Below are 19,596 nucleotides of genomic sequence, written 5' to 3'. Positions count from 1 at the left end.
ATTTTAAATACATACAATTTATTTAATCTATTATTTAATGTAGTAAAACATTCAAGCGGCGACTAGTGATGAATTTTGTTAGATCAGTGTACGCCGATGCTGCCACCAAATACCATCGCCATCAGTTTCAGCAAAGATGGCGACTTGCAGGTTGAGTTTGCGTCGCAGTTTCTAATGTGTGTCGTTTTCACTACGCAAAGAGACAACATGTGTGACGAATCACCTAAAGCAAGTAGCTCAATGAGCGTAGAAGTGTTCAAGCCCAGTAAAGGTGTAGCTTTAGTTCAATCGACTACTGATCCGTCGAAAATACGGAAGTTGAAGGTCTTGGACGAGGATGCTTACACAGCCGTAAGTAATCGCTCTTTATGCGTCTCATTCTTTGAAGTTCGTTTGTGTATTAGTTTCAAGGCCCCATGGCTGGTAACTTCGTCTTTTCATTTAGGAAATTGGCAAGATCATTGAGAGGGACTTCTTTCCCGATGTGCCCAAGCTGAGGGCGCAGAACGAGTACTTGGACGCTCTCGAAGAGAACAACCTTACAAAGTTAAAAGAACTGCAAGAAAGGTACCAGCACCGAGGAAGCGTGAGGAGTGTGCTTCGTTCAAGTAAGTTATTAACATTCCATCGTCATTCAAGTCGACCCAGGGAGGGTTTTGTGTCCATTCCTATTTGCACACAAAATCCTGGCCATGGTCTTTTAACTACCAGGCACAGTTCGGAGATGACAGCTCCAAGACGGGTGTGTTCTTAATTTTTGAATTATCGATTGAGATTAGTGCCCTTGGTACAAGAACATGCAAGTGGGAAGTATCAGCTTTCTGTTTGTTCTGTACTTACTCACGGGTAGTGCGGGGAAGCCTATAGCGCCCTGTGTTTCTGGGATTGATAAGCTACGGTTAAAGAAAGCGGGTGATTCGGGTTAGGGGCAGAATCTCATAATTGCTGCGGGCATCACTGCAGTGGGTAGAATGGATTTAAAGAATGCGACATCCGGTAATACTGATCCAATAAACAAACGTGATCCAAGAAACAAACGAGTTTGACCTGTCCGTGCAAGTTTTTAACTGTTTAATTAAAGCCGTGGCTAGCGTTTCCGTATGATTATACAATTGCTATAGCCACCATAGAAGTTCGATCCAAAACTGCTGCACAGCAACGGCATTGTAACCCAACTCAAAACCAGTCGTACAAATTGGTTTTCGAACCTAACCTTATATAAGTATGATGTTGTTACCAAATGCTACTGGGGGGGGGGGGGGACCAATCACAGGTAAATGGAAGAAAAAAAAAATAAAAGCAGGGAGAATCAAATTTTCATCTCAACAACGCGATGACAGAACAGTGAGGGTCAGACCAGTATTAAGATGTGGACGTTTGTCTGGATGGTACTCCTGAACTTCCTATTTTGTTCCAGCCAAACAGAACACCAGTGGCGGTCGTCTGGATGGCGTTCATGACGCTTTCTTTAATTATACAACGTGAGAATTTATTGTTGGCCGTATGGTGGAGTGAAATTGGTAAATGGGGAAAATGTGTGCCACTTTCTGGAAAACATCCTCGTGCACAGACCACTTGCCCACGAGAAGAGCCTGGCAGATCGATCTGCCAGCAGAGTGGGTTCTGTGCAGTACATCATGTCACTTATTTTACTGCTACCCTTGGTCATGTAATTCAGACTGATTGTCCTGTTGGCGCATGTGTAAAGGCATTGAAAACATGGAGAAGTATATGCAGAATACCAAGCGAGGTAACACAATTGAGTGAAGTGATAACTTGTTGAAATGGCATTCTCGTCGGATCTAAAAATTTTATACTTGGAAGTTGCAAGCCTGTAGGCACAGGTGCTGAGTGCTCCTTTGGTGTATTCATAGTTGGCACAGTGCCAAATGGGGCATCCCATTTGTGGCTCTTGGGTCTTGCTTCTTACATGTGACAAACGTGATCTCGGGCAGGGTTGGCATTGCATTACTGCTTGTGTGAGGGAGCAGAATCAAATACTGCTGGTAATCAAATAACATGGTAGATGTCATCCCTGTCTTAAAAAAAAAAATAAAGAAACACTGTGCATACTGCGTTTTAGCGCACTGGCTTTGTCCAGATATCGCGAATTACACCCATAGTATTTGTATTTGAGAATGATAGCTACGACTTACCGTAAAGTTCAGAAAGAGCGTGCACCCAAAGTATGAGAATATCAAGCGAATAATACGGGATGGGCGATCTTTCGAGTCAGGTGTGAAAAAACTAAAAGAAAGAGTGGACACACCACCAACCAAAACTGCAGAGATATCATGAAAAATTACCGGATGGGGAACTTTTGGCTCAAGTGCGAGAAGGACGAATACCTAAGTGACCGCATCAACACTTGAATAGATGATTCGCGTTTATTTTGTTCACTCATTGGGGCTAAAGCCAGGTTTTTAGGGGGTGACTGATCTTTGGGGTCTTTTAGTAAATCGAATATTTCACCCCTGAAGGGGGAGGGGCAATTTTTCAGGGGTGGCCGTTCGCTCGGAACTTTACGCTAAGTCCTTACCAACTAAAGTTCTTGTACTCTTGAATGCTTATACATCAAGGAGGCATTTACATTTCTTGTCTTCTCCTTCGATATGCGGGCCAGTGCCCTTTGCAAGAATGCCGACACATCCCCTTTCCTGCTAGCTTGCGACACTCCTTTTGCATCATACCTTTTTTTTTGTTACACGTGAGGGGGGCTGTGGTCGCCATAGACATTCAACATATCGTTCTCCACAAGCATGAAGCAGACTTTAAGCTGTGCTTGGTCACACTTCAGAGCAAAGGACAGGTTCCGCAATCCTGAAGGGATTGCGGAACCAGTGATACTGGCTATGTTACGGTGCTAAAACATGTGCTCTCTAATGCAATAGTTTATTACACCTGTTTTTCTTGGGCTGTTCGATGCCGCATAGTACACTACCCCCTTCCAGTACTTTTGCTTGTGCCTCCTGCACGATTACTCGTGCACGAATGGGCTGTAATTTTGACAGAATTCTAATAGAGGAAAGGTTTGGCTGTCCTAACATCTTGTTTTCACTAGCTACAAGCTTTGCTCATTGAGGCGTGCAGTGCACGGTGCCTAGTATAGCTGCAGTCTGTGCATTCATTGACGCTAATACTGCATTGCATCTTGTTTCTTTCCTTTTTTTTTGAAGTCTTTGAAACCAGATTTTGCAAGTTTTGGGAGAAGCATAGCTAAACGAACCATTCGCAGTGCCTTGTGTTAAATACAGGCAACTTCCTCATGTCGTCTAGACTTTTCTAATTACCTTGTTTGTCTCTCCTTCAGTGGCAGGAGCAAGAGTGCTTAATCCACCCAAACTTTTTTTCTTTTCCAGTACAAACACCATCGACGTTTGAAACTCCTTCCGTTGAGCCCTGCGCAACACCCACGCCGTCAGAATCCGGCCATGCTACTGACAAGCACGGCCTGTCAGGTATGGACACAATTTTTCAAACTGCAAATTAAGCAGCAGTTGTGTCATTTCTTGCCTCGCTGATTGCTGCTGCCCTTGAATTTCCATCTTGGTTATGGCACAGTCAACTTTGGTGAATACTACACTGTTGGGTCTGCTAAAATTATTTCCAAGTAAGCGTGAAATCAAACTCACCCAAAAGCAAAATACAGGGCTTAGTACATTAAAGAGACCTCTAATGTTGGTTGAACTAAGTTTTAAACTCAAATTAACTAGGATCCACTGAACGGCAGCTACAGAAACAGACATTAGATTACATGTGGACTCCTCCTCATCCTGCTTTGTTTGTAGCGGGAAGATTGAAAATTCATGATACCCTTCCTGCCAAGTAATGGAAGGACAGTAAAGTAGTAAAAGTGCCAAGTAACAAAAGAGCAGTAAAGTGTAAAACAAATTGACCGGTATCGCTAGATTACAGTTATGTGAGCGTGAATGTATCCGTACTGGCTGAAGCAGTTGTTGATTAGTGCGCTCCCGTATGTGTGCATCTTGCGTCTCGCCGTTTTTCATCTTCGTCAGTGTGAACTTAGCACAGTGTTTTATAAGTAGTAATGTACCAAGCATCCCAAAAGCAAGCTCTCATTGTTTATTAGTACACGAAATGCCGAAATCAGAAAACAGGTATTGTCACGTCACACGTTTTCCCACACTGGGCTTTGGGATGGCACAAATCGTGAATGGTGAAACTAGATTGGTGGAGCTTGCCTATGCAGTTTTCTGGACACCGATACAGTAAGGTACAGACACGTAAGCGAACATAAACGTGTCTGGCAGCTTCTGAAGAAGAGCACTCACCGAAAAGACCAAACTTCATCTAGAAGACGACCGCCGTCGGAAAGATTTATTTTGGGTTCTGAGCACAGTTATGTTTGTTTTTTCTGTAGAAGTGCAGTCAGTCTAATTATGCAACTGAGTGAGAATGCTACTGTCTATACTCGCTGCCAGGGCAGCGAGTATAGACTCGTATACACGCGACTATACTCACGTATACACGCACCCTCTCTCAATAGCAAGTGGTGAAAGTCAGGAGAGATTGTCAAGGCAATTCACTATGCTGCGGAGCAGGTTGGTATTTTTTACATTTTTGCGGGTCACCACTCTATCAAATCGGGCCAGTATTTTCTACATCTCCTTCTAAGCAACTGCCAGGAAGCAGTCGGCGGAGGTGCTCTTGATGGGCTCTTTTGTTTAAAGAAAGAATAAAAAAAGAACAAGAAATGAAAACGACATATGACAGCTTTCGGCTCTTATTTTGAAATGAACGCAGAACTATTTGGTGTGGGATGAAAGATGTGAAATGTGTGATCTTTCCTCAAAAGTGTTATCACCCAAAAAAACAAAGCGAGCTCATGTAATCACACGTTACTTGTACATGATCAGCATGTGTCTCGTTGGGGAGCAGTCTCTCTCTTTGAGCAAGGGTGTGGCCCTTGCACGCCTCCTTGCATAGTGTTCTGCTGCAAGCGTGGTTCAGTAGCGCCATCCAGCGGCAGCCAGGGAAGATGGGTACAAAAGAAAGTTGTTCATCCTTCAGTGTTCCTTAAGGGGGTACACTGCTCTTAAAACAGCTTCCTGTAATTGTTAACTAAACTCTGTGAAACTTGTCAGTCTTGAAACTATTTTTCCCGCTGATTTCAAATATGGCAGAGTAAGTCAATTAGCTACCAAGGTAAATTATAGATAATTAGCCATTTTTGGAGGAATGATAGACAAGACAGTGTTAGTCATAAAACTGTAATCTTTATAATTTCCTATACTATGAACCCCGGTGAGTGCAATAAGAGAATTGGGTTTTTGATGTTCCGCATGGAACTAATTTTACAGCTCATTACACCTTGATGGCACCAGTGGCAAGGAACCATTTTGAATGCCCATCTCAAACACCAAAGTTTAATGCACCGTAAAATCAGTACCAAGCGGTGCATCAAAAAAACGATTCTCTTATTGCACTCACCAGGGTTCATAGTATTGGAAAATTTAGAGATTACTGTTTTATGACTAACACTGTTTTATCTATTGTTCCTCCCAAAATGGCCAGTTGTCTCTAATTATCTTTGTAAATAATTTACTTTAAAAATAATGCCGTATTTGAAATCAGTGGGAAAAAAGCAGCAAGGCTGGCAGGTTTCACAGAGTTTACTTGAAAATAACAAGAAATTGTTTTAAGAGCCATGTCCTAAGGAGTACTGACACGACATTTTTGTGTTACGTTTTTTCGCGGCTATCGGTGCCTCCTTCGGGCCCGCTAATCATAGAATAGCACATTAGGTTGTTGAATGGAGCATAAACAAATACTTAGAGCTCCGTTTATTCGTGTCAGTTTCGGTTTCGGTGAAGCAAACACCGAGGCAGCTGCCATGACAGGAAGGCGCATTTGACATCACTGTTCCCGTCGCACCACAGCCAATGCCGGTCTGTCTGGGCGCACGCGCGTGCGCCATACTGACCCAACTGGCCGTATTCGCACGTGACGTCAGTTCCAAAAACTGTGACGCGGTGCCCAAGGCGGAAAAGCAGCACGTGCCAACAGCACCGCGGCTGCCTCGATACGTTTGGGAGCCCTGACGTTGGCCGTTTGGGTTGAATCGCAGATGATGTCACGGGCCTGTTTGATGGTGCTGATGAGCTTTCTCATGTGTGCAAGGATTAAAATTGATTAAAAATGTGTTCTACTGAACAGTTACGGTTTAAACTTCCGAGGGGAAATCTCCATATACAAAGGAAGTTTTTTACATAGTTACATGAGCTTTGAAATTTCGTGTCAGTACTCCTTTAACCTTTTTAGGGTGACGGACGTACATATACGTCCTCTGCAAACACCTTCAAAATGGTCAATAACATATATGTACGTGGTTGCTTGTATCAGACTCTGCTTGTATGTTTAAAAAGCGTGCCTTTTCCGCCAACCTCTCTTACTTGGCATGTGCTGCCACACTGCGGGAATACATCAAATTATTTTTTTGTGCCGATGGCTCTTGTTTTTATTTTTTTTTTTATGATTTACTTTAGCGGCGCGCCGGCTATCGCTTGTGCATCCGGTAACGAGGGGGCGCGTTGGGTATCACCCACTGGGCGCCTCTTGCCTGCCACAGACCAAGGGTGCCTGCGAAACTGATGAGGCTCTTTTCTCCTTTTTTTTTTTGTATTGGTGCGCCGTCTATCGCTTGCGCATCCGGCCGCGTGCGTGCGTGCGCGCGCACAGCGGCTGGTTGTGGTATCGTTCTCCGGGCGCTTCCCGCTTTTTGCGTCCGCAAAACTGATGTCCATCTGGTTTCGATTCACTCATAAGGCTCCGGCTTGTTACTCTCTCATCTTTATTTAGAATTTTTCTTGTGTTACTCATGAATAAACCATATGTATGTAACAACAAATTTTTTGCTACTTTATGGTCACCCTAAAAAAATTACGATGATTTTCTCTCAAAATAGATTCATCCTAAAATTTAAATCAGCATTAGCAAAAATCGACCCTCAAAGGGTTAAGGCTGGTTTCAAGCACCCCTTATCGTGTGCTTATTGGTCAATCGTTTTTTGTCCCCCCAACAGGGGACGCTGGCGGCACCGTGCCCGCATGCGACGACGGTGCCTCGTCAGAGAGCGGCGGCCAGGAGCTCTCGCTGGACGCCTTCCTGCACAAGCACACGAGTGAGGACAACGCCTCCTTCGAGGTGATGGTGGCCGAGGCGGAGCGGCGCCACCGAGAGAAGAATGCCTGGATGTACCGGGACGAGGGGGCCGAGGCCGCTCCCCTGGACGCCATGCTCGAGGGCCCCGCTGCGAAGCCTGCGCTCACAGGCTCGTCTCCGACCGGACCCGGAGGGGCAGAAAAAGACGACGGAACGAGCAAGGCCCTCGTGACGTGGCGCTACACCAACAAGAACTCGCTCATGTACATTCCACAGGGTGGGTTGCCGTCTTGGTGCTCCCGGTCCTTGCTGTGGCGTTTGGAGAGCAGCCATTGCACTTTGCTGGGTGCAGTAGTTAAGCGAGCAAGCAGCTATTGTTTGGGCTCTTGATCCTGGGAATGAGTTCCTAATCAAGTTACGGAAGCTACAAATGTACAGATTTTCTCGATGCTGTAAGCAAATGCAGCATCGTTCTGTATTACACTGTTCTCTGGGATGTAGGCACCGTTGTCACACTTCTAAGTGCCTGCTTTTTTTTTTTTTTTTTTTTTTTAACTTTCGACCCCAAGATTAGTTGGCGTGCATTCACTGTTAAATTGGGTATAACTAAAAGCGAGTGCTCTAGACGGCAACAGAGAAAGAAGAACAAGTAAACAGAGAAGTGCTTGTCCTGTATACTTGTTACTCTTCCTCTGTGTTTGTCCTAGTGCACGCTCTTTTAGTTTAAACCGTGAACCAACTCACCCAGCAAAGGATATTATTGAAATGGGACTTGTTTAAAACACCCTCTTTGCTAAACTAAAGATTCGAATCGCGGAGGGCGTATGATCGCTTCTGCGAAAGAGCCAATGACCGACAAATTGTGCTGCAAATACGGTAGCAGTTGTTGGCACTTTCGAAACTGGTGCCATCGATCTGTTAACTATGAACTAAGAGAGGAGTGGGGCAGGCATGGAAAGTGTGCTTAATGTGCAATTCTGTTTTGTTTCATTTTTAAGCTGTGAACGCATCGCATGACCATGAAGGGTTGGCATGCTGTAGTTCTCCGAGGTGAAACTTGTCCGTGTTCTGTAGTGCTTTCTTTTAAACATCGCTGTGGCTTGAGTTTGGAAATGTTGCTGCGTCAGTGGGAGTAACCCGAGCTTCATGGCTTGTACAAAATGGGATGTGCTCGTGTAGGGGCTTTCTAATGGAGGTGAAAAGCGAAAACGCCAGTGGGTTCGAGGTTTCGGCACACGTTAAAGATTCCCCAGCTGGTCAAAATTAATCCGGAGCCCTCCACTATGGTGTGCCTCATAACCTGTGTAGTTTCGGCACGTTAAACCCCCACAATCAATCAATCAATGTGCAGGGGCTGCGCTGACGGCGGAGGAGCGGAGGGAGCGTGGTCCGGGACGGACCATCATCCATGCGCACACGCGGCTGGAGCACTGCCCGTTTGACGAGAGCGCCAACCGGGCAGCCCTGGCCCAGGCGGCCGACGCCCAGGCCAAGGCCCTCGAGGGGAAGCTGGGCGTGGACGGCCGGGAGCTGCTGCCCGGCACGGGCTCCCCCAAGGTCGGCGGGTTCGGATTCGTGGCCACCCCGTCGCCCGCGCCCGGTGAGTGGATTGGATATGGAACAGCAGCACAAGGGACTGCAGGCCCAATGACAATGATACTGATTTTATCGCACACAAATAATCGAAATACAAGTTTGGTTCATTATGAAAGACTGCTTTGTCTCAAAAACAATTGCGCCAATTATAGCGCAAACTTCAAACAAATAATTGAGATAATAAAGAAAACGGATGAAGCCGTGGCAACTCCCCAGCCACTTTTTCAGTGAGGTCTCTCATGTTGTCACAGGATCTTGTTTGTGCAGTTGGCGGCCATGAACCACGACTGGCCAATTGTTCCACTTGGCCATATCACTTGATTGCTGACATGCGGTTGACACACTGACAACTATGTTTTTGGTGTTCCCTTTGTTGCGCCACTGCTCCCTCTATTGTGTCCACAGCTGACGTTGTGTAGTGTAAAATTTAGGGGGTTTTTTTTTTCAATATGTCTCGTGTTTTTCTTTTGTTGTTAAAAAATAACACCTTTCATTGCTGGAATAGAGCTGAATGAGGTACTGAAGGCTGGTTCTTTCGAATTATACGATGTCTTAACAGCCCCTTTAACCACAACTGCATTCAGGATGTGGTGGGAAGGTTGTGGTTAAGTAATGAGGAGATGTAGTGGGAAGTTATAATGCTGATTCAATAATTTATGGAATGGCTAGACCTTTATTCACCCCCTAGCGACTCCCCTGTCCTCGGTTGTGGCCTCAAATATATGCAAGTCTACGCTGCATGGGTAGGAATGTAGACTTGAGTTTTAGTCATGTTGCTGACACAAGTGTCAAATCCCAGTATGGAGGGGGAGGGAGAGAGAGAGAGAGAAATATGGGACATACTAAGCGACTGCATATAACCCGCCCCTGCATATAATCTGCACCACCACTTTCAGCTTGCTGAAAAAAAAACAAAAATCCTCGCCTATCGCCCACACATTTTTGATTCAGGAAAGGCTGCACCAAAGCTACTGCTCAAGGAATGCATCACGTGCTATGTAGACAGAAAAAGTGTATATTTAGCATGCAGAATACACTGACTGCAAGGTGAAATTCACAATTCACTAGCAAAGTTAGAGCGTGCTCGTCGTCGTTTTTTCTTCCTTGTCCTTGTATGTTTCGTGCAGCCGCTGCCATGGAAGGCTTAGTCAGTGTTACTGCATAAAAGCTTCACGGCACAACGTGCATTGCCGTGCAGCTGCTCTAAAGGAAAAACCCCGCTTATTATGCGCACCTCTACTTTGCCACTGAAATTTTTGCATTTTCGGTTTGGGTTGCATGCGCAAAAATACGGCAAGTCTGGGCTGTGCCATATTCTTTCTGGTAGTCACGTAGTGATGCCGTCTTGTTGTCCTTGTGGCCTTTGTGCAGGTGTGAACGAGACCCCACTGCTGACGTGGGGTGAAATCGAGGGCACCCCGTTCCTGCTGGACGGCAGCGACACCCCGTTGCCCCGCAACCCTGGTGGCCCCCAGTTCCGGATTCCGGAGCCCCGCTCCAGGGAGCGGCTGGCACTGTCCCTGGCCGATGGGGCGGCCCGACGCAGCGCTGCCCGCAAGAATGCCGCTCTCGACCGGGCACGCTCCTCCTTGCTCAGGTGAGCCTGGCCTGATGGGTGGTGGCTTGACGTCGCCCTCGTCTCCTGTCGGGAGCGACAGCTTTGACTTAGACGAGCAGCCGTGTCCTCTTGACGTTCAAAGGAGTACTGACAGCAGAGTGTGATTTCCGAAAGCTGATCTACAGTTATAAACATTGATACACACAGGAGAAATGGCGGCTAGCACAAAAGTTGCTCATGCAACTTTTCGCCCGTCGTGGCACTGTCAAGACAACTTAGCCCTGCGAATGTTAATCTCGGCGAGGGCAATGCTGTCCGGGAGGCAAAATTTTGATCTTTGCATACGGTATGCCGTCGCAAACATGTCTTTATATGCAGTTCATCTTGCCATGGCCTTATTGCATGAATTGATTCTTTAAGGGGGGACGCGGGGATCAGATTGCGAAAAGTGACCAAAAAATCGTTTTTTCGAAAGTCACGTTTTCGGATTGCACGTTTTATATTCTATGCGTTCACAGAGTTTCCCTGCCACAAACGATCGCGAAGTGCCAAAGAAAAATATTTATATCGGCTGAGGTGGCAAAATATTTCCTCAAAATGACGAAAACACAGCAATTTTCGCAGCGCTGTATCTCCGGAACAACGCCACCGGGCGCCGCCATCTTGGTCGCGTTAGATCGGCCGACTCTAACTTTCGTTTTCCAGTCGCTCCTTCTGTCATCGCTGGCTCATAAACACACAAACGGCAGAAAGAGAAAGGTAGTGAAACGAAGAAACCGATAGATTGTAAAGCCCGTTCTACATGGAGCGAATTTCGCCTGCGAATCCGCTGGAACAAACATTCGCACTTGCGAAGTTCGCAATGCCTGGAATTGTCGTCTACATGGGGCCTGCGAACGCCGCGATTTTCGCATTTCAGATGCGCCTTGTTTGCAGACTGAATTAAATTTGCCACCAGCAAAGGTTGTTGTGATTTTAACAAGGGTGTTTTATTTTACTTCCTTGGGAAGTTGTTTCTGCTTGGTTTGCGGTAAATACAAGTTTATTTGCGGTTTTATATAAGAATTGCCAATTCTTTATCAATATACGCACACACAGCAGAGAAGACAAACGTTTTGGTGTGCCCGCGCTTTTGTCGCGCTCATACAAGCAACGCCATCTGGTTTCCAAACGTGCAAGTGGTGCCGAGCTGTGCTCCTATTGGCCGCAGGTCCAACCCCTCTACGCCGCACACGCCGCACGAGCGGCGTTTGCTCGACCGCTTCAAATGTTTGGCGCTTTGCCGCAGAAACGAAAAAAGGTGGTTTTGCCGCACGAGCGGCGCCGCATCAGCGAATTCGCAGGCGAAATCGCTCCATGTAGTACGGGCTTAACACGCGATTGGCTGTCCGGCCGCCTTTTTTGATACGGCTCTCCTGATTGGGCGTCGCCATGACAGCAAAAAATTGGGCCCATCTCCCCGCGAGGGGGACTCGAGTAAATGCGTCGCATAAGGGGTGGGTGTATTGCGTTAACGTTTAGTGTTTGGGGAGTTGGTGGTAGTGAATGCGTTGTATCAGCAGCTTCTTGACGTAGTTTGAATGAGTCAAGGATATAAGGCGCGTTCGTAGCCTCCCATTCTGTGTCGGCTTTGTGGCGCAGTGGGTAGAGCACCATGTACATTGCGTTCCTCCCGCAGGGTCGAGGGATCGAAACCAGGCGCCGGATAGTATTTTTTTTTATATAGTGTAGGGGGAGGGGTGCGGACTACGACTACGGACGTCAACGCGGGTGACATCGTGAGTTACTGAAATGCTCTGCATTTAAAACATGGTCGCCGCGCTGCTGCGCATTTTACGCTGACTGCGCTCCGCCGATGTTTTCAAAGTTTCCCGGTCGACTCGGTTGCAGTTTACTCGTTTTATCTGTTGCGGTACTGAACAGTTACATTACTGTTATTGCGGCGATAATGCTTGAGATCGTGCGCCAGATAGGGAAGTGCGCGGCTCGAAAGATGCATCGAAAACGTGCCCGCGACGTCGCCGTGGTCTGTCCTTGAGTGGGAAGCGTGGTCCGTGTGTCTACAATTTCGGTTCGTGAAGCGAACTTTTGGACGCATTGCGAGCATTGCGATGTTATAAAACGCTGAGTTATTGCTGTGTTTCACAACGAGCTCGCGAGCTTTGAGAATGGAATGACCGACTCGCCAGAAGTTGCGGCGCGCGCTGCTTTGGTACGACGTGTTCGGGCAGCGGCCGATAGCGGGATCTGTTGCTATTGCACGCGAGTAATAATAACTGATGTACGCGAAGTTAAATTTAATGGGAAAAGCGAAGTGTCCAACCATAGCAAGGTTACCTAAATTACGATTGTGGGGAACGTGCGCGTAGGGGATTGATTGTAAGAGGGGGGGAAGGGGGGGGTTGCGATGAACCGTCACCCAGCTTATTTGAGAAACTTTTGCTGTGGCTCTAAACTAGTTCGTACAACGAAGTCTGGGATTAGAATATTTTCAGTGTTAAATAAATTAGAAAAGACGCCGTAAGGCTGCAGCGTTTTACACTTCGATATTTTTATTGGGTTTTCTATTTTTGCAGTGTTTGCAATTCTGTTGTCTATTTTGCAATGATTGATTCACCTGAAGGTGAACAGCATGGTATGCTAATAATAATCAATGTTGTAATTGTGTAAAAGGACTATATTATGCTTTCAAATAGCTCATCTTATGCTTGTGACGCCCAGATAACTTTTTGACACTGAACACCCTTATGTACTAAGCTGTAGCTTCAGCAAGGTTATGACACCCAGAAATCTGCTGAATGTCTGCTGGCACATTCATATAAAACGAAACCATGCCTTACTCTTCATTTTGGAGACAGCTATGCATTAGGCATGCATCAAGTTAAGTATAGGTACTCTAGTAGCCCATATGAACTTTGTGGTACACTAAGTGTAAAACTGGTGCTTCTGCCATCTAAAGGCCTGCACACGAAAACCTTCAATTGGTCAGGAAGGCCTCCCAGATGCACCAAATCGAAGGGCAGAGGTCTTTGAGGTTGTCCCCAAGCAAGGACAGCAAGGACTATGCTGCTGGTGCAGTTTGAAAAATCGTGAAGTCGTCATAACCTTTAAGAGCAGTTTTCTCAAAAGTGCGTTTTATGAGTTCTTCGTTGTTCGTGGAAAGGATAACATGGCAACCACTGGGCGGATTTTGACACTGTCTGTTTTATTTCGATCCTTGAAGAGTTCTGCAGGGTATGACATTCTTGGATTTTCATTTTAGGGCCTAGTTATTTTTTTATGTGACATTTACGGCTGAGTCAGCTGTATACTGCTGGGTACAGGTGAAAATAATGTTCTCTGTAAAAAAAAATGAAGGGTGTAAAAAAAATTCGAAGAATGTCATACCCTGTAGTGTTCTTTTGACTACAATTGAAAAGTATTCTGAACTTCGTACCATATGTCAATACCTTGCTAGGCTTTCCACGAGCGGGCAACATGTACACCTCTGTAACACCAAAACTACTGAAGGTATCATCCTGAAATTTCAAATTTCACCATTTGGAGTGTTTTTCAATGCACCTACCAAATTTCATTACTCTATGTCAAAAAATAAAAAAGTTTGCTCCGATCCCCACCTCCCCCCTTAAGTCAACATGTGGACAGCACTTATTTGACTTTTTGAAGTTGCCGAAACGCCCTCCTGCAATAGTGGGTGTCAAACGTTAGGTGGAACTGTGTCTGTGTTAGCTGCAGCAAAGAGACGTGATTTCCTTATTCGTTTCTTGATGTCTGGAAATGTATTTTGATGGAAGCCAAAAGTAACCGAAGATTCTGTTGGTCCATGTGATCCTTGTGTGCTCTTGCAGCCACCAGTCAATTACAAGACCTTAGTCTTTTATTTTCACCTGTCTTAGGTCACCGCACCTGACAATAGCGTTGCCTTGTTATTTGCTCAGGAGCTTTTTTTTTTTGTCTCTCCCTTACCACCGATGTTGCCTTAACGCCCCTTACATTGCATACATATCATCAACATTTTCACCATTGCATACACATGACTTAAGCTAATCTTGCTGTGTGTGCTGAAAAACTACTACATTAATGCAAACACCATAAGCACCCGGTTGTGAGCAAAAGGGGTTTGTTGGCCAGGGCAGAAGATAGCCACTGCTGTAAAGCGTAAATACAAACCCATTTGAGTCCATATGAGAGCTGAACCTTGCTCTCCAAAGTACGCTATTGTTGGTGAGTGCGTTAGCACCATGGTGCCTCGGCACATTGCCAACAGTGGAACAAAGCTAACGTAGTGTGTGCTGCATTACACGTGACTACCATTTCACTGCCGATTTTTTTTTTTGCTGGTTCTCACTCTCTGCCGGGGCATTTTTTTTTTATGTTCGGTGGAAATTTTACGCCAGCAATGTGCACTACAATGCTCTGCAGAACATGTAAACACATTATTCAGGATTACCTTATCCAACAGAAAAAGTTGATGGAATACGAACAAATTAACACAACTAATTACAAAAATAACTCCCTGCTATCTAGGATGTCCAGGTGTTTGTGAAACATTTTTCTCCTGGTGTTTTGAAAACACTAAAATGCAGCACACAGTGCAGCAGCTGGCAGCTAATACACAGATAATGAGACTTCGTTCGCTGCTTTGGTCGCACCTGACTCGTTACGGCCAACATAGCCGTGCTGCTGAGATAAGACGAAGTGATGTGGATGAGAAACATGCACTCTATCTGTTGCCTCAAATTCACCTGACATGATCAATGCGTTTATATGACTTTTCAATAGAGGGGGCTACGTGCCCGCAGTATTTTTTTTGTGCACGAGTTGTCACTGGGTTGGCAGGGAGTTACGTAGAGAAGCAGCACGAGTATACTCGGGCATTGCTCAGGGTGTGCATGTGTGTTTGCCCAAATAATCTTGGGAGTGGCAGGAAGTTTTTTTTTTTTTCTTTTTTTCTTTTTCCGAGACGTGTCACCTTTGTAACTGCCTGTTTGTCCGTTTGTTTTCTTCGCCCCGCTTGCAGCCCCCGAATGAGTCCATCGCCCAAATCCCCGCTGGGCCGGCTGGGCACCATGTCGCCGGCCGCCCGGCACCTAGCCTCGGCCAAGCTGGGCATCTCCAAGGGCATGGACCGGGCACTCAGGGCCAGCTACACGCCGGGCCACACCCCCACCAGTTCCACTCCGGGCACCCCCAGTGGCACTCCTTCCCCGCTGGTGCCTTCCCCTGCAAGCCGGAGGGACGCAGCTCGGCGCGAGCCCTACCTTGCTGGAAGCAGCGAAGCCACCCTGCTGACGGACAACCTGCTGAAGCTCCCCGTCAAGCGCAAGGCGGCTGCGGACTTCTTCTGATCAGATGGCTGGAGTTGCGTCGTCGGAGTGACTGTCCTTTGGACTACCCATGCGGAGCGACTACCCATCCGGAGTGACCGCCTTTGGAAGCAGGGACGACGCTCCGGTGTGCGCAGTGCAGGCCACGCAATCTGCTCGCCGTTTAAAATGGACGAGCCTCGCTGACTCTTGTGCAGTGCGAAAAACTGTGGAAGTACGTTACTGCTGTAAATGTAACAGACTTTTGACACTTGAACCAAGTCTGGCTGGACTTCACAAGGAGGAGGTTGTGTGACAGTGTCGACTTCTACTTTTGGAGTGCTCCGCAGAAGCATACGAACTGTTTTTTACGAATAAGCCTCGCTGGCTTTCCTGCTGTGCAGAGAACTGTGTAAGTGCATTACTACCACGGGTGCAGCAAACTTTCGTCGCTCCAAACAACCCTGATTGGACTTCATTAGAAGGAGTCTGTGTGATGGTGTGAAGTGTTGGCCTTTTGTCAGGGTAGGGCTATGTGGATCCTTCTCTCAGAATTGGGTCCTGGAAAAAAATGCTCCGCAAAAGCGCACAAATTGTCTTAGCTCCTGTGGCAGCCCAGGTTTTACTGGGACATGGACACTTGTGACTACATCCAACCATTGCCTTCTTATTGCTGGGGCTGGGTGGACGAATGCAGATAGGGTGTGTAGCAACAAGCGGCTTTCTTTGGGGCACCTTGTAAAAATACGGATTTGACGGGGCTGTCATCAAGAGTGTGATACACACGCTTATTGTGATTTTCTCAGTCTCTTTTTTTTTTCCTGGTGATTCAGTTTGTCTGTGCTTTGAATTAAAAGCACTTCTATTCTCCCAACCAGTGCTAACTTCATGAAAAAAACCTTTACATGTACTTTGCAGATGTTTTGGCAAGTAGCATGCAGTTGCTTGAAGGAGTAATTTTAAAATATTATTGTAGCCTATGGCAATGCTGGCTTTTTCAAAATGTCACATCCAACTTACTGTCCCGTGTACAAAGGGTATGGTTGTTCCGAGTGTTCACTGCTTTCAGGAGTGATGCGTCTGTTCAAGGGAGCTCCTAGAACTTCTTGCAAGAAAAAAAAAAAAAGGGTTGCGTAATCACGGTTTAAGTTCTGTGAACAATGAGTACAAATTAGTGATGAGAAATAATAATGGGGCAACAAATGGTCTAGTATTCTAATGAATAAGATGGTGGCTAGTTTGAATATCAGGCAAAATGTTTACGCCTGTTTTGTGGCACATGACTTTTGTGCAGATCAAAATACAGTGTGTCCAATATTATGTTTCACAAATTTAGTGAAAAAAAAGAAAAAAGTACACGAATCTTTTGTGTGTGTGTGTGCGCATTCTAGCTGCGAAAGGTTGATGGTGGTTACATGTTTTGAAATTTTGCCGAAACAAATGCTTTTCTACTTCTGCAAACGTTGTATCAGAAATCAGAGACCATGCACACACTCAGTTATCATTCATGGTTCCCTTGCATTATGAAAAAAAAAAAAGAAAAAGCGGAATTGGTTGTAATTGTCAGTACATTCTGTTTATGCAGAAGAATTTAAAAACACTGGTGCACAGCTTTGAAATCTGTCGTTTTCTCAGTTCCGTATGAAAATAGCTCGTCTAAAACCTGTTCACACTAGACTGAGTTCATAAATAGCGTGGCGTCACTTAAAGTGCTTGCACTTTGAGTTGAGGCATTCTGTGTGACAGCATTTGTGTGATGGAAGTATGAATGAATGCCACACCAGCATTTTGTACAAAGCATGCAACTTTGTCAGCCTGTGCTAGTGGGGATTGGCAACCTGTGTGCTTGTAGAGTAAGTGTGTACATAGACAAATTTGATCTCGTTAGAGCGTTTGCACTAACTTTTGCTCAAGGTGTGTATAACGTTGGCCTGTCTACCGTGCAGATACATCCCCAGGAAACTTTTTTTTGTTTAAAAAAAAATATAAAGGTGGCAATGCCCTTGATGCAAGATTGCATATTTATAGACTTCATTTATTCTTGACACGCACATGTCACAGCTGCTGATTGATCTTGTTTTCCAATAAATTGGTTACCTGTAAATGCAAACACAAGCCTCTTCTGTTCAAAGTGTTCGGGACCAGAGGAAAAAAAATTCAGGAAGCTTGCACTCACATGCAAGGCTTGAATGGCGAAGCTGTTGTAGGTGAGCATTGCCAGACACATGGTGAAGTTTTGGCATCATTGTTTATTTGCATAGTTACGGTGCTAGTAATCGTCGTCGTATGCACCGAACAGATCGCCGTCTTCTTCGCGGCGAGTTGTAGACTTCCACCAGCTCAATTGGCGAAGCTTGCACTAAGTCGTGCAAGGCTTGAACCATACGCCTCGAGCGCGGCCTGTAGGGGCGCCACTGAAATCCCCCTAGCGGCCCGTTTCGAAAGCAGGCGCGGGAGTCCCCGGCCCGTTCCGCCCTGTCGCCGTTGCTTTTTGGCTCGTTCAAGACAGCGATTTACCGTTTGTCCGCGTTCGAAATACCGAATAACGTGGAGCAGGCACTCTGTTTGCAAGCGTGGAGTGTTCACGAGAGTATAAAAGTTTATGACGCGATAGTGAGATCTATATGAGCGCCGGGCGTGTGTCACAGGCCGGCGTCCCGAAGCCAGCATTTGCATGCAGCTGATTGCAATTCCGCTGCCCTGAAATTTAGTGGCAGTGTCTCCGTATGCGGCCGTATACACACTATGATGTAAATCGACTTTGTCCACTTACAAAATCCAGCGGAGCACTCATACCTGACAGCACGTAAGTTACGCCTGCCAATATCACATATCAGATATTGATCAGTACCATGAACAAGCCAATGCGGCATAAATTTCACAAACACTGTACCAAAGAAGTACGATGGATAATGCAAAATAACACCCCGGAGTCAGCACACGACGACAAATTTAATGATGGGTCGTTTTGTCCCGATGTGAGCGCTCGCAAAGATTCATCATTTACATTTATCCTCCACGAGAAGCGCGAAGATGGGCTTATAGAGTAATCCACGTCCGTGACCAAACTCTTCTTCGAAACATCGTCATATGACACAGGGAGACTGCAGAATCTAGCATAAACCGAAATCAGAGACCCTTATCAGATACGACACTCTTCCAACGAGCCCGTGTGTACGAGATTTCGGCGCACGTTAAGGATCTCCAGGTAGTCAAAATTAATCCGGAGCCCTCCACTACGGCGTGCCTCATCGTCTCCGTTGCGTCAGCGCGTTAAACCCTGCAATCAATCAATCAGCTCTTCCAACGACACCTCGTATCGCTTGTGAACTGCCTACCCTGTATTCTTCAAAAAATGCGTTCGCCGAGTGATCAGCCGTTCGTTGAAGACAAAAAACAAACGAAAAGTGAACACGCAGCTTGTGTGTGTGATTACTAAAACGTTCAGTCGCTGGTTTCGCTCCGCATTTGTAAACAAGGATAGTTGAGCGTCCTCCTCCTCACCCCCCCCCCCCCCATGTCTAGCGAAATATCAGTGCATTTCGCATCTAGTTGGTCTGGTGAAGACTACCTTGCTCAAACAAACGTCTTTAGCATTTCAGAAGCTGCACTCGGTTTTTTTTTTTCATTCCCGTACGACTATTATATTTATTCCTGACTTGCCGACCATTCATTTTCCCGTGGTTTCATTAACATATACCTTGGTTCTAACTATAAGGCATGAGCGGGCACATATCTGACAATGCACAGCCTTTGAGTGTACTTAACATTTTCGCGTGGCTTATATATTCCTATAAAAGGCACAAGTTTTTGTCAGCTGTTGGGTTACATCCCCGAAACATATTTTTCTACGACGTACATATTCGAAGCAAAGCCGCATTTGTTGCCTGCGCTGCAAAACGAACCAACCTCTTACAGTGCCAATATCAGGACTAAACGAGGCGACAATAAATAGAATTCACTTGTGCTGACGTGTTCGAAGGTGACAGCGGTGATATGCTGCTGCCGTCGCCG

General features: G+C 46.1%; 1 protein-coding gene across 1 annotated transcript; it reads left to right on the top strand.

Annotated features, from left to right (window-relative positions):
- Nucleotides 1-117: 117 nt before the first annotated feature.
- Es2 (ess-2 splicing factor homolog) lies at nt 118-17,686 on the top strand. The gene is made up of 7 exons (XM_077678021.1): nt 118-351; nt 446-608; nt 3,360-3,458; nt 7,043-7,399; nt 8,474-8,722; nt 10,090-10,315; nt 15,297-17,686. The coding sequence occupies exons 1-7, from the start codon at nt 175-177 to the stop codon at nt 15,622-15,624; spliced, it is 1,599 nt and encodes a 532-aa protein (XP_077534147.1). The 5' UTR covers nt 118-174; the 3' UTR covers nt 15,625-17,686.
- Nucleotides 17,687-19,596: the final 1,910 nt, after the last annotated feature.

The sequence above is a fragment of the Haemaphysalis longicornis genome, unplaced genomic scaffold (assembly GCF_048455015.1).
Source record: "Haemaphysalis longicornis isolate Haplotype H1 unplaced genomic scaffold, Haemaphysalis longicornis Haplotype H1 scaffold_7, whole genome shotgun sequence".
Classification (NCBI taxonomy): Eukaryota; Metazoa; Arthropoda; class Arachnida; order Ixodida; family Ixodidae; genus Haemaphysalis; species Haemaphysalis longicornis.
This window is presented reverse-complemented; position numbering and strand designations above follow the sequence as displayed.

Bases quoted from the DNA above. Each gene is read 5' to 3' on its own strand.
- Es2 (XM_077678021.1), top strand. From the start codon at position 175: ATGTGTGTCGTTTTCACTACGCAAAGAGACAACATGTGTGACGAATCA. The intron at 7,400-8,473 runs GTGGGTTGCCGT...ATCAATGTGCAG, and splicing joins GCTCATGTACATTCCACAGG to GGGCTGCGCTGACGGCGGAG. The intron at 8,723-10,089 runs GTGAGTGGATTG...GCCTTTGTGCAG, and splicing joins CACCCCGTCGCCCGCGCCCG to GTGTGAACGAGACCCCACTG.